This window comes from Engystomops pustulosus, chromosome 10 (genome assembly GCF_040894005.1).
Source record: "Engystomops pustulosus chromosome 10, aEngPut4.maternal, whole genome shotgun sequence".
NCBI lineage: Eukaryota > Metazoa > Chordata > Amphibia > Anura > Leptodactylidae > Engystomops > Engystomops pustulosus.
The window spans coordinates 34,301,355-34,319,175 of record NC_092420.1 but is presented as its reverse complement, the minus strand read 5'-3'; the positions used below and the strand labels follow the sequence as shown (position 1 = coordinate 34,319,175).

Sequence of the window (17,821 nt, the reverse complement as noted above, 5' to 3'; positions counted from 1 at the left end):
ACCCTTTGAATCTCTGTGCCCGATGAACGAGGGCGTAAAGAAAAGTAAAGTTTACAGCCCTCCCGAAATGAAAAAAATTTCTTACGGTCACCAAAAAACACGTCAGGGAGAGGAACCTTAGGTTCAGGCATGGGTGGCAGTGGATCCTGCGGTGATGTCTGCCGTGGAACCTGCATAGATTCCTGAATTTGGAGACGGGAAGCTAGATCCTGAACAAGCTGAGTTAGGGTCTGGACCTGAGCGACCACAGCTGACAAAGGCTCCATGGAAGGAGAGAATGTAGCAGGTCGGATACAGGATGCAGACCTATGTGTGGCCAGTGTTTCTGTTAGGATTGGTACACAAAAGACAGGGGATAGTGTGCCCTGAGCTTGCCCCAACCTCTGTCCCTTCCTATAGCCCCCCCACGCTAAACCGTGGGGCGACTACTTGAAGACTCGAAATATTCTGGGTAAGTGTGGGAAGGGGAACACAAACAGACTGACAAACATAAAAACATAAAAGAATAGTAAACAAGCCGGAGTCACAACTAGAGGGTACGTCAAAAGCAGAATCAGTAAGCAAGAGTCAAAGTCCAAAACTAGCCGAGTTAGCAACAATATAGATACAGATACAGAGCAATACAAACTAGCAGCAACCAGGTGGAGAAAGGGATTTTCAAACACTGGCACTGGTGACTAGTGAAGCTGCAAATTATGCAGCCAGAACTCCACCTCCAGAACCTGATAGGTGCTGGACAGCATCTGGGAATTAACCCCTCATGGTGCAGAAACAACCAAGCACCAAGCAGAGGTTCAAAGTCCCAGCCACTCCTAGACAGCGCGAGATCTTAGCAGCCGCTGCCCAGGACGAGAGGTGGAGTTTGCGCGGATACGCGCCGGGGTTCGGAGAACGCTGCTGGTACCACCAGAAGAACCAGAAGTCCCAGCAATCTCCCTAGCGAACCTGACACCAGGAACCCTCACCGATCCTGGCTCTGTGACTGTAGTAATCTTATATTTGTTATCCATATCCTCCTTCCTTCTAAAAACAACTTTTAAAACTATGTTAATGAGCCTTAAAGGCTACCCTCTGTAATCTGTCATGGACAATTACAATTCTAATCACAATTAGAATACAGCAGGAAGTGCTCACAGCACAAGGCTGTGGACAGCCCCGGGGCACTCATCGAACTCATCGATCAGATCCCCCCGTTAAGCTGCACTGGGGAGTTGGGATCCAGGGGAAGAAGAGGCACAATACCCTTACACATCATAGTCATACTTGGCCATGGAGTGTCAGGGGTAAACATTCATGAATGGAGGCATCTACTTCAATATACAGCTGACACTTGCTCCATACGGTGACGGCTGCGATACTGCGTGCTGTAGTAATACAGTGATGGGTCTGGAACTACCTTCCTGGTACACCACACTATTACAGAGCACATCGGAAAGGTGTTTATACTGCCAATATATGAAAGGGAAAAACTCTTAAGTAGTGTACAAACTGTGGAGCCCCAAAATTAACCATACAGTACTGGTAGTAATTCTGCATTTGTCAACTAATAGGAATTTTTCTGTTGTTTCTCCAAAATTATATGAAAAGATATGGAGAACATCGCAAGTGTTTTACTTCTGTTTTGTCACCCAATGTTTTTCAGATCCTGAATCGTTACACAACTTTATGTTACAAATATAACAGAATATTTTGCTTATTTTTTAATCCTTTTTTTCCTCCAAATACGACAGGTTTTTGATGACTTCATCTTTATATTCTTTGCAATGGAGATGGTAGTTAAGATGGTGGCCTTGGGGATTTTTGGGAAGAAGTGTTACCTTGGAGACACATGGAATAGATTAGATTTCTTCATCGTAATGGCGGGGTAAGTAAATACTTTAGTATCTCAAATTGAATTTATTGAGCAGGTATGTTACTTCTTATGGTTTAAGGCATGATTGTAATGAAGGTGACATTCAGAACAGAGTGAACCAAGGAAAAATATAAATGGACTAATGCAGAGCTTCTTAGTAAATAAATATATATGGTTACATAGTTGATACAGTTAATAAAAAAAAGACATACGTTCATCAAGTTCAACCAAGAAAGGAAAAGGAGCTAAAGGAGCACAATTCTACTTATTAACAGAACCATCATTTTTGATTTGTTGTAAATCATCTAGGCCTTTTATGGAGCTCTCTTCTGTCTCTGCTGTGACCTGCTCCTGAGCGCTGCTATTCCACAGATTCACAGTTCTCAAATGAAGGATTAATTCATTGTATACCCCTTCTTCACACTTGATCCTTTAGACAAAGTATTTTATATTTTTCATTTGTAATTCTCATTCCCCATTCCTGATCATTCCCCCATATCCTATACACATGTATTGCACAGTTCTCAGTGAGGGTCTACCTGCCCACCCTACCATCTAATATACCTGTAGAAATAATTTTCAACAAATAACAGCATTATAACTCTGAACTACATTATAATAAACCACCAGTGAGAAAATGTTCCAAAGCGTCTTTTTATGCTATTCTATGTTTAACCTAAACCTGTATTCTTCAATATCTAAGCATGAGATAAGCTTTAAAATGTCTTCTCTCTACTGATTCTACCAAATGTTAATAACAGCGATCTGCTTCAAAGCTGGAAGCCAATGAGTTGATTTTACCATCTCCCATCATAAGATTTCTACTGTACAAATAATAAGGCATGTGAGGCACAAAGAAAGTGACCCTGAATATTACAATTCATGACTTGATTTGGAAAAAAGAGCTGTTTAGTAAGAAAGGCATGGCCAAAAAATGTTTTGTATTTCTCTACGTGCAACAACCTTCAGACATTGGATATCATTGTCAAGCATGGGTCAGAGGGCGCTGTCTTGGTGTGAAAGAATATCACAGCACAATAAGGATTTCTCAAGATTGCAGCCTATGGGTGTCCGTTCCTGTTTGTTGAGGTAAATGCATTGCCAGGCTGTACCCATTATGTAAGCAATAGCAAGTAGAGCTGGAAAATAGAGATAATTGCATGCATTAAAGGGAACCTGTCAGCAGAAATTGACCTAATAAACCACTAACAGTATGTTATCAAGCAGTTGAACACCTTCCAGATCATGTTTCTTTCATGACCCAGTGTGGTGGAACCATTAAGAAAATCTACTTTGAAGTGAGATGTAAACTGGTTGTATAAAGTCAAGGAGGCGGAGATTTTAACACTGAAGTCATGCAGTATCTTTCTCAGAAAGCCTCCTTCATTGTAATTGACTGTCCTGCATCAAGAAACATCCTAAACCAGATCTGCTGAAGTCTGAAGCATGACGTCAGTCACAGAGGAGGCTTTCAGAGCCTTCAGTGTTGCTCTCTCCTTCTCCTTGACTTTACACAACCAATTTACATCTCACTCCAAAGTTGATTTTCTGGATGATGTCATCACCCTGGACCATGAAACAAACCATAACTAGAAGGTGTTAAACTGCTTGACAATACTCTGGTAGTGGTTTATTCGGTCAATTTCTGATAACAGGTTCCATTTAACCTTCATAAGGATGCATACAGTAATTCTGACCATCCTTCATTATTATTGTGCCAATGTCTTTGGCTGCTCCTCCTCCTAGGCTCCATTGGCACTGTCGCTGCTACAGTGGTGGTTACGGATCTGTATCTCTATCTCTATCATGTTTTTGACCCATTCCTGGTTTTGTCTTCTAAATCTTGATTAGTGGATCTTGAGTCTGTTACATGTCAATTGCAGCAAATTATTCTTTTTTGCATATTTCTTGTGGAAACCACCACATAATTCCCAGCAGATATTTTTACATACCAAGTGCAGATGTACATGAAAGTGAAAATATGACATCCAGCACTCCACCAATCAGCTGCTTTACGCAATTGTGGTGCTCCATCTTCGCATCCATATAACACATGGCCTCTTCGAACTCATTAAAGTGCAATACCAAAAATAGCCACTGTACAATGTATAGCACAGTGCTTGTTATGGAGCAACTGGAATGCTCTTGTCACTACATATTTTAGAAATTGCTTTAATGGACACTGTATATTATACTTAATACCAGACAGCATCATGCAGCATGATCATTGCAGTACTGAACAGGGTAAAAACCTATGATTCGACTATTTATGTCAAATTTCAGTTTCAGCTGTGCTTCATGATAACATATATGCAAATGGGTAAAAGAGAAAAAATGGTGTAACTTTGTGACACTCTGGGGCAGATATACTTATCCGGTCCATTCGCAATCCAGCGGCGCGTTCTCTGCGGTGGATTCGGGTCTTCCGGCGATTCAATAAGGCACTTCCTCCGACGTCCACCAGGTGTCGCTGCTGCGCTGAAGTCCACCGAGGTCCGCCGGAGTTCACGATCCTACCCTGGGTGAAAGTAAGCGTGTGTCCAGCGACACTTTTTTTTAAAAAATGCGGCAGTTTTTCCGAATCTGTCGGGTTTTCGTTCGGCCACATCCCCCGAATTCCATCGCGTGCATTCTGGCGCCGATGCACCAAAATCCGATCGCGTGCACCAAAAACCCAGGGCAATTCAGGGAAAATCGGCGCAAATCGGAAAAATTCGGGTAACACGTGCGAAAACGCAAATCAGGCCCTTAGTAAATTACCTCCTCTGACTCGCCAGATGACACAACGTCAGATAGTCGTTGTATATTTGACCCAATGTAGACGCGTTGTCTTACAATTTAAAAAATAATAATACATTTTTATATTCCAACACTGATCCTTGTCTTGGATGTAGTCATCACAAAGTTGCCCCATTTATTCTCTTTTAACCATTTGCATACATACCTACTGGATTTTATCCAGAAAAGTGGTCCGATGCTGCAACAAACTCGTGCCATATGACCCACTGGAAGAAATCCCGGGGGGACGATCTCTCTGGAGCCAATGGGCAAATCTGGGACTGGTCTGTGGCTGATCTGGGACTGGTCTGCGGCCGATATGGGACTGGTCTGCAGCCGGTCCAAAAAAAACCCAAAACAAGTACTCACCTTTCCAACGCTCCCCCACAGCTCCACTGATGCAGTCCAGCTGTCAACGACAGCTCCATGTGCGCCGTCGTCACACAGACTACGATGTCGGCACTCAGCTGATGTCATAGTCTGTGAGTCCCCGAAGCGGTGGAAATTTGAGTGCATTGTTTATTAATTTAATGTGTTGGGCAGGGGACTGGCTGGCTGTATACAGGGGGGAGGGGGGCGGGCTGGCTAATCGCTGGGGAGTTCTGACTGGCTGTATACTGTGGGGACTGGCTGGCCATATACTGGGGGGCTGTCTGGCTATATACAGGGGAGGCTGGCTGTACACTAGCGGGGGTGTCGGGCTATATACTGGGGGGGCTGGCTGTATACTGGGAGGACTGGTTGGCTGTATACTAGGGGGGGCCGTTTGGCTATATAAAGGAGGGGCTGGCTGTATACTGGGGGACTGGCTGGCAATATACAGGGGCGGGGCTAGCTGTATATTGGGGGGGCCTGTCTGGCTATATATAGGGGGGCTGGCCTGCAATATTAAGGGGGACTGGATGGCTATATACAATGGGTGGCTGTATACTGGGGGAAATGGCTTGCTATATACAGTATTGGGGGGGCTGTCTGGCTATATACAGTGGGGGCTGGCTAAATACAGGGGTCTGGCTGTATTCTGGCGGGCTAGCTTTAAACTAGGGGGGCTGGCAATGTTATATGGCATAATAGTTATATTCTTGTTCATAGGAAGCAGCATTATAGTAGTTATATTCTTGTACATAGGGGCAGCATTATAGTAGTTATATTCTTGTACATAGAGAGCAATATAATAGTAGTTTTATTTTCGTACATAGGGGCAGTATTATTTTAGTTATATTCCTGTACATAGGGGACAGTATTTTAGTAGGTATATTCTTGTACACAGGGGGCAGTATTATAGTAGTTATATTCTTGTGCATAGGAGGCAGTATTATAGTAGTTATATTCTTGTACTTAGGGGGCAGTATTATAGTAGTTATATTCTTGTACATAGGGGGCAGTATTATAGTAGTTATATTCTTGTACATAGAGGGCAGTATTATAGTAGTTATATTCTTGTACACAGGGGGCAGTATTATAGTAGTTATATTCTTGTGCATAGGAGGCAGTATTATAGTACAGGCGGTCCCCTACTTAAGAACACTCGACTTACATACAACCCCTAGTTACAAACTGACCTCTGGATATTGGTAATTTATTGTACTTTTGTCCTAGGCTACAATGATCAGCTGTAACAGTTATCACAGGTGTCTGTAATGAAGCTTTAGTGTTGATCCTGGTTCTTATGACAACCCAACATTTTTAAAATTCAATTGTCACAGAGACCAAAAAAAGTTCTTGCTGGGATTACAATGATAAAATATACAGTTCCGACTTACATACAAATTCAACTTAAGAACAAACCTACAGACCCTATCTTGTATGTAACCCGGGGACTGCCTGTAGTTATATTCTTGTACATAGAGGGCAGTATTATAGTAGTTATATTCTTGTACATAGGGGGCAGTATTATAGTAGTTATATTCTTGTACATAGGAGGCAGTATTATAGTAGTTATATTCTTGTACGTAGGGGGCAGTATCATAGTAGTTATATTCTTGTACATAGGAGGCAGTATTAAAATATATTTTACTTAGGGGCAGTATTATAGTAGTCACATTTTTGTTTATCGGAGAAGGTATTGTAGTAGTTTTTCTGTATATATATATGTAAGTCAGTATTAAGTTGTGTTCTTTTAAAAAGGAAGCTTTATCCCTGTATAAGGGAGGCCATATGAGTTTCTTTCTCTGCTCTGTACATGTTGGTATACACCATTTATAAACAGTTCCTGTGGAATTTAGTAACTCCACCCACATCACATGGTCACGCCTACTTATTTTGACTCCACTCACAGAATGGGGCCACTTTTTCATTTTTTTCCAGGGCCACTTTAAGTTCCCAGTCCACCCCTGCCTCCTGCCACTTCCCTATTTTTCTGTGCCTTGTACCTTCACTTGCATCCAACATCTGTGCCCAACCCTACGACCCTGGCTCCAACAAATCTCTCTAAAAACCACTACTTTTACCACTATGATGAGATATATTCACTTGAAAGGAAATCTACCATCAAAAATAAGCATCATAAACCAGGGACACTTACTCATAAAACCAGGCCGCACTACTGTGGTAATTTTCTTATATTTGTTATCCACAGCCTCCTTCCTAATATAATCAACTTTTTAAATAATGCTAATAAGCCACAACTGCTCTGAGGGGCGTTACTAGAGTTCCTCCAAACTGTGGCTTCACAGGCTGTTACACTGTGTAGAAGCAATTCCCCTCTCAGAAGATTACCACAGTCACAATGCCTTGATCTATGAGTAAGTTCCCTGATTTTTCATGCTTGATTTTGATGATAGATTTTCTCAGGTTTATACCAAATTGAAGTAACACTATAACATAATAATAATTCGCTAAAAATAAAATAACACACAGAATATATAGTAGCTGGATATCATGACCTCATGACCAACCAGTCATAACATTTTCCTAATAATTCTTACTTTAATCATGTACTGTCATTTAGAATAAATGACTTCATTTTATAATGTGTTTTTTCATTGGGTGGCATCTGACCTACATTTTTATGTACAATTCCAGATTCCCAATGGCCAGCAGCTGCCATTAGTAATTTCCATTCTGGCTGTGTTACTGTTTAGTTGTTTAATATAATCATTGGCCCATATATCTCTGAATATTGTTTTTAAGCCAAATTGGCGCATTAACAGGGCAAGCAATACATAGTGGATCAGTTAGATTTGTTTTTTATTTTTTCTTTCTATCTCACTTTTTCTAATATTTTTAAATTGTAGATTTATTTTCTTCTTTCTATCCTGAGCATCTCCCCTACTCTGTTATGTGCCTCATTGTGGTCCGTGGGAGAGATTTCTGGCTGTTCTAAGAGCAGATAGGAGGTGTACACAAGCAGTGACATCATCTACTGTCAGTAATGGATCTAATGATGGTGATTTCTATAGAGGTGTCATAATCTAGTGTAATGCTTAACATCAAAAAGCCCAGTGACATAACTTAGGATAATAGCCTAACCAGTTCCATACACTGTGCTGACGAGATGCAAAAACATCTTGACTGCTGCAAAGAAAACCCCTACAGAATTAGTGTCATTCTATTATAAGGCTCAGTACTGAAAATTGCAGATTTAAAGTACTTTAATTCTTAATTAAATATAAAATAACCAAACCAATATATCTATTCCCAATAATGGACAGCACTGTTTCAATGTTTTTGCATCTCGTCAGCGCAGTGTAGGGGACTGGTTTGGCTATTATCCTAAATTATGTCTCTGGGCTTTTTGATGTTAAGGGTTTGCCTTCAAGGTAGATTTGAAGCAATTTTTTCCATATTACATCTGAAAAACATATTTGCATATTTCTCAGAATCCACATGAGGAATATACCATCAGAAGTAGATCTGCTGGTAGATTTCTCCTGCCTGGCTTTGCCCTAATCCTTCTTTTACTAATCCTAGACCCTATCCTAACGTTTCAAAAATACCTTAAGAAAGTAATATGTAAATTACCTGCAGAGGCTACTGGGGCATGGAGTAGCCTGACCAGCAAAAGCTACTCCACACCACAATAGCCTTTGCACTCCCACCTTCTAGCGAGTTCTCTTGCGGCTGCACGCAAGGACCAGCCATGCCGATGACTTTCTATGGAGCTAAGGTTTATGCTCCTGTCTCTCGTTGAGCAAAGAGGCGCATGTGTGCTCTTCACTATGTATGTGCATGCTCTTTGCTCAACTTGGCACAGGAGACTGCGCAGTAGCTCCATAGAAAGCCAACAGCATGGATGATGCTTGTGTACAGCATCAAGCATGACGACACACTAGGAGGTGGGACTGCAAAGGCTACTGAGGCGTGGAGTAGCATTTGCCGACTAGGCTACTCCATGCCCCAGTAGCCTCTGCAGGTAATTCACATATTACTTTATTCCATTTTTAAAAACTTTGGGTTCTAGTATTAGTAAAAATAAAATGACTAGATTAGATTCCTTTGTGGTAGGTTTCTTTTAAGTCTTTTAAGATTGTACCTTCAAAGGTGGCCTTTAATGGCAACCTCTCCATAAGGAGAATAGTTTCTATCATGACCTGCGGTCTATTCACAATTATTGTCATATCGAGTGTTCACTTGCGATTTAAAGAAAATCAACCATGTACATAAAAAACTATAAATACTCACCTCCACTCTTCTTTACCTTAATCCTGGTGCTGTTTGATCTACATGCCACCTATAACAGTAAGTCAAATGAAAGATATTCTTGCTTCTCTAAGGACCACAGGCTGTGGCAAAATGAATTTTAATGTGAATTCACATAGCAGCTTTGTCATTTATGTCATAGTAACCAATTTATACTCCTTGTGCACATGGGATGATACATCTACCTCTCTGTCAGTGTCGGCCATTATACGGCTGAGGTACAAAAAAGGTTATTATATCCATGGTATTACTTTAACAATGTTTTTATCCAATTCACCTAAGCCTCTGTGAATGGAGCTGGATACAAAGACTGAGCTCTGTCTGTGTCTCTGCTCTCGATCGCCTATCTCTTTCCTCACCTGCATAATTTGTTTCTGTTAAGACGGCATTTCATACCAGGAAAAGAATACGCACAATGAATTAGGCAGCGCGATAAGCAGAAATTTCCGGAAGAGAGTCAAAAGGAGTACAGGGAAAAATAAATCATAGTATGAGCAAATAAATCCTGTCTGATGTACCAATCACATCCGCTGGTATATAGTATATAGGTAACCAAGTCATTGTTTAGAAATCGCTACATGCCCATAAAGGGGTATTTGTTGTTATCTACAGTTAGGTGATTGCTTCAGCTAGCACCAAATTTATCAAAGAAGTTCATAGTATCATAGTTTATATGGTTGGAAAAAGATACATGTCCATCAATTTCAACCAAGGAAGGGAAGGGATTGGATGAGAAAGGGATTTAGGGGAAACAATTCTATATAACATAACCATCAATTTTATTTAGGTGTAAAAAGGCATCTAGACCCTTCTTGAAGCTCTCTGCTGTCCCTGCTGTGACCAGCGCCTGAGGCAGGCTATTCCACAGATTGTAAAAAAGCCATGCCACCTCTGGTCATTAAACCTTGATTTCTCCAGATGGAGAAATCTGGAACAATTTAATCTTTAACAATTTACCACCATATATTTTGTATGGACCATTCATGTATTTATATAAAGTAATCGTGTCGCCTCGTAGTCGTCTCTTTTCCAGATTAAATAAATCTAGTTGTTTTAATCTTTCCTCATAACTGAGACCTTCCATACCCCTTATCATTTTTGTGGCTCTACGTTGAACCCTCTCCTACTCCAGGGCATCCCTTTTTATAGACCAGTGCCCCGAACTGGACAGCATGTTCCAGGTGAGGCCGAACCAATGCCTTGTACAGTGGTAATATTACATCCCTATCCCGAGAGTCTATACCACTTTTGATACATGACAAGATCTTGCTGGCTTTAGAGGCCGCTGATTGACATTGCATGCTGTTATTTTATTTATAATCTACTAGTACCCCCAGGTCCTTCTCAACAAGGGACTCTCCCAGATTTACTCCCCCAAGGACATATTTTGCCTTTGGATCATTAGCTCCCAGGTGCATAACATTACATTTATCCACATTAAACCTCATTTGCCAAGTGGATGACCAAACACTCAGTTTGTCCAAGTCACCCTGCAGCCTATGAACATCCTCCATAGGCTGTATAACATGACACAGCTTGGTGCCATCAGACACAGTGCTACCTCTATATCATTAATATTATGTTAGTATTAAATGGTAGTGGGCAAAGCACAGAACCCTGGGGTACACCACTCATAACTGGTGACCATTCTGAGTAGGAATCATTGACCACAACTCTGTGGATACAATCCTTCATTAGTTTTCAATCCAACTGCAAATGATTCCTGCCAAACAAATAGACCTTATTTTACCCATCAGACGTCTATGAGGGACAGTGTCAAATGCCCTTTGCAGAACACAATATCCACAGCTGCTCCTCCATCCAGGCATCTGCTCACCTCTTCATAAAAGCAGATCAGGTTAGTCTGACAACTTATATCCTTAATAAACCCATGCTGGCTGCCATCTTACCTCCGATCGCCGCTCCCCTGAACGTCATCGGGGGGCGGCGATCGGTTGCCATGGTACCCTCGGGTCTTCGTTTGACCCGAGGCTACATGGCTTCTGCATATCCATTACAATGAGCCTGTGGCTCATTGTAATGTATAGTGTGCAGAAATGCCATATACTGCGATACAGTTGTATTGCAGTATATGGCAGGAGCGATCTGACCATCTAGGGTTAATGTACCCTAGAGGTTCCTCTCAAATAGTGGGAAAAAAAGAAAAAAAAAAGTTTAAAAAATGTAAAAAAATAATAAAATATTAAAAGTTCAAATCACCCCCCTTTCCCTAGAACTGATATAAAATATAATAAATAGTAAAAATCACAGACACATTAGGTCTCCAGTCTAGTATATTACAGGATGCACGACCCGCACTGGCATCACCCACGTCAGAAGTTCTTTCTTCTATTGTATAAACGGAGCTAAAAAACCTATTAAGTATCTCCGCCTTCTCTTGGTCTCCAGTCACCATTTCCCCATTTTCAGAATAAAGGGGTCCAACTAGAGATGAGCGAACATACTCGTCCAAACTTGATGCTCGTTCGAGCATTAGCGTACTCGAAACTGCTCGTTGCTCGGACGAATACTTCGCCCGCTCGAGAAAATGGCAGCTCCCGCCGTTTTGCTTTTTGGCGGCCAGAAACAGAGCCAATCACAAGCCAGGAGAATCTGCACTCCACCCAGCATGACGTGGTACCCTTACACGTCGATAGCAGTGGTTGGCTGGCCAGATCAGGTGACCCTGGGATAGACTAGCCGCTGCCTGCGCTGCTCGGATCATTCTGTGTCTGGATGCCGCTAGGGAGAGAGCTGCTGCTGGTCAGGGAAAGCGTTAGGGTGTTCTATTAGAATAGTGTTAGGCAGGAGTGATTCAACAAGAACCCAACAGCCCTTCTTAGGGCTACAATAACGTTATACTTTTTTTTTTTTGTTTGCTTGTGGCTGGGCTTGCTGGCACTAGTAGTGCAGCTAGTACCATATTGTGAGGAATTTGCAGGGGGACTTGCTACCGTTGTGTTTAGCTCTTAGTGACACACATATCCACCTCAAACACCAAAGTGGGAAAATTTATTAGGGGTTTGATTTCAATTAGGCACAGTCTGCCATTTACTTTTTATTTTACGTTTATTTTTTCATAACTCAGCGTCATCTCATCAGTGTGCTTTCATACTTGGCTAGAAAATAGCCATAGGAGAATCCAAACGGCTTACTTACGCCTACAGTAGCGTTATATATATTTGATTTCTGGTTGATCTGCTGGTGGCTGTCCTTGCTGCAGTGCATCTACTAGCAAATTGTGAGCAATTTGTAGTGAGAGTTGCGACCGCTGTGTTTTGCGCTTAGTGACGCACATATCCATCGCAAAGACCGAAGTGGGAAAATTTATTAGGGGTTGGATTTCAATTAGGCACAGTCTGGCAGTTTCTTTTTATTTTACGTTTATTTTTTCATAACTCAGCGTCATCTCATCAGTGTGCTTTCATACTTGGCTGGAAAATAGCCATAGGAGAATCCAAACGGCTTACTTACGCCTACAGTAGCGTTATATATATTTGATTTCTGGTTGACCTGCTGGTGGCTGTCCTTGCTGCAGTGCATCTACTAGCAAATTGTGAGCAATTTGTAGTGAGAGTTGCGACCGCTGTGTTTTGCCCTTAGTGACGCACATATCCATCGCAAAGACCGAAGTGGGAAAATTTATTAGGGGTTGGATTTCAATTAGGCACAGTCTGGCAGTTTCTTTTTATTTTACGTTTATTTTTTCATAACTCAGCGTCATCTCATCAGTGTGCTTTCATACTTGGCTAGAAAATAGCCATAGGAGAATCCAAACGGCTTACTTACGCCTACAGTAGCGTTATATATATTTGATTTCTGGTTGATCTGCTGGTGGCTGTCCTTGTTGCAGTGCATCTACTAGCAAATTGTGAGCAATTTGTAGTGAGAGTTGTGACCGCTGTGTTTTGCGCTTAGTGACGCACATATCCATCGCAAAGACCGAAGTGGGAAAATTTATTAGGGGTTGGATTTCAATTAGGCACAGTCTGGCAGTTTCTTTTTATTTTACGTTTATTTTTTTAATAACTCAGCGTCATCTCATCTGGCATAGCAGTGTGCTTTCATACTTGGCTAGAAAATAGCCATAGGAGAATCCAAACGGCTTACTTACGCCTACAGTAGCGTTATATATATTTGATTTCTGGTTGATCTGCTGGTGGCTGTCCTTGCTGCAGTGCATCTACTAGCAAATTGTGAGCAATTTGTAGTGAGACTTGCGACCGCTGTGTTTTGCGCTTAGAGACGCACATATCCATCGCAAAGACCGAAGTGGGAAAATTTATTAGGGGTTGGATTTCAATTAGGCACAGTCTGCCATTTCCTTTTTATTTTACGTTTATTTTTTCATAACTCAGCGTCATCTCATCTGGCATAGCAGTGTGCTTTCATACTTGGCTAGAAAATAGCCATAGCAATAGGATAGCATTGTTTGGTTTTAAAAACTAAAAAACACAAAAAAAAACTAAAAAACACAAAAAAACACAAAAAAAAGTAAAAAAAAAATTAAAGTTATAACTTTCATTTTCAAAATGTTTAACCCGAGGGCTAGGGGTAGAGGACGAGGGCGGGGGCGTGGGCGTCCAACTACTGCAGGAATCAGAGGCCGTGGTCCTGGGCGGGGTGAGACACCACCTGCTGATGAGGGAGCAGGGGAACGCCGCAGAGCTTTACTCCCTAGGTTCATGTCTGAAGTTACTGGGACTCGTGGTAGAGCACTGTTGAGGCCAGAACAGTGCGAACAGGTGATGTCGTGGATTGCCGACAATGCTTCGAGCAATTTGTCCACCAGTCAGTCTTCCACGCAGTCCACCCATGTCACCGAAATCGGCACTCCTCCAGCTCCTGCACCTCAGCCTCCTCCCCCCAGTCTGCCCCCTCCCAGGAAAATTTGGCATTTGAACCGGCATACTCTGAGGAACTGTTTTCTGGACCCTTCCCACAGTCACAAACCACTTGTTCGGTTGCTGCTGAGCAATTTTCCGATGCCCAGGTTTTCCACCAGTCGCAGTCTGTGGGTGATGATGACCTTCTTGACGTAGTGGAAGAAGTGTGTAAAGAGGTGTCCGACGATGAGGAGACACGGTTGTCAGACAGTGGGGAAGTTGTTGTCAGGGCAGGAAGTCCGAGGGGGGAGCAGACTGAGGGATCGGAGGATGATGAGGTGACAGACCCAAGCTGGGTTGATAGGCCGGGTGAACACAGTGCTTCTGAGACGGAGGAGAGTCCTCGACCAGAACAGGTTGGAAGAGGCAGTGGTGGGGCCAGACGGAGAGGCAGGGCCAGACCTGGTGCATCAGCGCCAAATGTGTCAACTAGTGAAGCTCCCGTGGCGAGGGCTCCTGCGGCGAGGGCTAGATTTTCAGAAGTCTGGAGGTTCTTTAAGGAAACACCGGATGACCGACGGACTGTGGTGTGCAACATTTGCCAAACCAGGATCAGCAGGGGTTCCACCACTAATAGCTTAACTACCACCAGTATGCGCAGGCATATGAATGCTAAACACCCCACTCAGTGGCAACAAGCCCGTTCACCTCCGGCCGTGCACACCACTGCTCCTTCCCCTGTGTCAGCTGATAGTCAGCCCCCTGCCCAGGACCCTGCCACAAAAACCCCATCGTCGCCTCCACGATCCTCCACAGCATCCACCAGCGTTCAGCTCTCCATACCCCAGACGCTGGAGCGGAAACGCAAATATAGTGCAACCCACCCGCACGCCCAAGCCCTTAATGTCCACATCTCCAGATTGCTCAGCCTGGAGATGCTGCCCTATAGGCTAGTAGAGACCGAGGCCTTTCGCAACCTCATGGCGGCGGCCGCCCCTCGGTATTCGGTCCCCAGCCGCCACTACTTTTCCCGATGTGCCGTCCCAGCCCTGCACCAGCACGTGTCAGACAACATCATCCGTGCCCTGACCAACGCCGTTTCTGACAAGGTCCACCTGACCACGGACTCGTGGACGAGTGCTGCCGGGCAGGGCCACTATATATCGCTGACGGCACATTGGGTTAACTTGGTGGAGGCTGGGACCGAGTCTGACCCTGCGGCTGGTCATATACTGCCGACGCCAAGGATTGCGGGGCCTACCTCGGTCCAGGTGTTTCAGGCCTACTATGCCTCCTCCTCCTCCCACCCCTCCTCCACCTCCTCCTCCGAACTACCATCCGTGGGCATGGCGCCATCAGTCGGTAGCTCTAGGCACAGCAGCAGTGCCGTCGCTAAGCGACAGCAGGCGGTGCTCAAACTGATGAGCCTAGGCGATAAAAGGCACACCGCCCAAGAACTATTACAGGGCATCACGGCGCAGACTGATCTGTGGCTGGCACCGCTGAACCTGAAGCCAGGCATGGTTGTGTGTGACAACGGCCGTAACCTGGTGGCGGCTCTGCAACTCGGCAGACTGACACATGTGCCATGCCTGGCCCATGTGTTAAATCTGATAGTTCAGCGTTTCCTCAAGACATACCCCAATCTGTCTGATTTGCTCACGAAGGTGCGCCGCATCTGTGCGCATTTCAGGAAGTCCAGCACAGATGCTGCCACTCTCAGCGCTGCCTCCAACTGCCCGCTCACCGACTGTTGTGCGACGTGCCCACGAGGTGGAATTCAACACTGACCATGTTATCCAGAGTTTACCAGCAGCGCAGAGCGATTGTAGACTGCCAGATGTCAACTTCCACCAGAACTGGTAGTCAGGTCAGTCAGCTTCCTCAAGTCTACAATGAGGAGTGGACGTGGATGTCTGATATCTGTCAGGTGCTGAGTAACTTTGAGGAGTCAACACAGATGGTCAGTGGCGATGCCGCCATCATCAGCCTCACCATCCCGCTGCTTGGCCTGTTGAAAAAATCTCTGATCAGCATGAAGTCGGAAGCTTTGCGCTCGTCACAAGAGACGGGGGAAGAAGATTCCCTTGTTGATAGCCAAAGCACCCTTAGGTCTGTTTCTCAGCGCATATCGGAGGAGGTGGAGGTGGAGGAGGATGAGGAGGAAGAGGAGGAGAATGTTGGCGAGACACAAGAGGGGACCATTGTTGAGTCCTTCACTGTTCAGCGTATATGGGCAGAAGAAGAGGAGTTGGAGGAGTTGGAGGAGGAGGAAATGGACAGTCAGGCCAGTGAGGGGAGTGAATTCTTACGCGTTGGTACTCTGGCGCATATGGCAGATTTCATGCTAGGCTGCCTATCCCGTGACCCTCGCGTTCAAAGAATTTATTCCAGCACCGATTACTGGGTGTTCACTCTCCTGGACCCACGGTACAAGCAAAATCTTTCCACTCTCATCCCTGGAGAGGAAAGGAGTGTGAGAATGCATGAATACCAGCAGGCCCTGGTGCACAAGCTGAAACAGTATTTCCCTTCTGACAGCGCTAGCGGCAGAGTGCGTAGTTCTGCGGGACAAGTAGCGAGGGAGAGTAGGCGAGCAGGCAGCTTGTCCAGCACTGGCAAGGGTACGCTTTACAAGGCTTTTGCCAGCTTTATGTCACCCCAGCAAGACACTGTCACCTGTCCCCAGTCTCGGCAGAGTAGGGCTGATCTTTACAGAAAGATGGTGAGGGAGTACGTAGCTGACCATACCATCGTCCTAAATGATCACACAGCTCCCTACAACTACTGGGTTTCAAAGCTGGACATGTGGCACGAACTGGCGCTGTACGCCTTGGAGGTTCTTGCCTGCCCTGCCGCTAGCGTCTTGTCCGAGCGGGTTTTCAGTGCAGCTGGTGGCATCATCACTGATAAGCGTACACGCCTGTCGACTGACAGCGCTGACAGGCTGACGCTTATTAAGATGAATAAAGCCTGGATTTCTCATAATTTCCAATCTCCACCAGGTGAAGGAAGCTCAACCTGAATAATTTATCCACTCCTCCTCCTCCTCATTTTCCTCCTTCTCCTCCTCTTTGTACAGTAAAGCAGAGGAAACTGGCTATTTTTTGACAGGGCCCACTGGCTCTAGCTATAGTACTTTATGCATTTAATTTTTCTGGAGGGCCACCGACCCGGTCCTCTGTTTTAAACAATTTTTGTGAGTGCCACATACAGGCACTCAATCTATTCAATTTTTCTGGAGGGCCACCTACCTGCTCCTCTGGTTTGAAAACTTTTTTGGACTGCCACATACAGGCACTCAATCTATTCCATTTTTCTGGAGGGCCACCTACCTGCTCCTCTGGTTTGAAAACTTTTTTGGACTGCCACATACAGGCACTCAATCTATTCCATTTTTCTGGAGGGCCACCTACCTGCTCCTCTGGTTTGAAAACTTTTTTGGACTGCCACATACAGGCACTCAATCTATTCCATTTTTCTGGAGGGCCACCTACCTGCTCCTCTGGTTTGAAAACTTTTTTGGACTGCCACATACAGGCACTCAATCTATTCCATTTTTCTGGAGGGCCACCTACCTGCTCCTCTGGTTTGAAAACTTTTTTGGACTGCCACATACAGGCACTCAATCTATTCCATTTTTCTGGAGGGCCACCTACCTGCTCCTCTGGTTTGAAAACTTTTTTGGACTGCCACATACAGGCACTCAATCTATTCCATTTTT

General features: G+C 44.2%; 1 protein-coding gene across 2 annotated transcripts in view; it reads left to right on the top strand.

Moving 5' to 3' along the window:
* CACNA1I (calcium voltage-gated channel subunit alpha1 I) overlaps positions 1 to 17,821 on the top strand; it is a 510,641-nt gene that overhangs the window by 230,575 nt on the left and 262,245 nt on the right. For both annotated transcript variants that reach the window (XM_072127725.1, XM_072127724.1), the window contains exon 4: positions 1,731 to 1,864. In XM_072127725.1, coding sequence (XP_071983826.1) covers positions 1,731 to 1,864 — 134 coding nt within the window. The remainder of the gene's footprint in view (positions 1 to 1,730; positions 1,865 to 17,821) is intronic.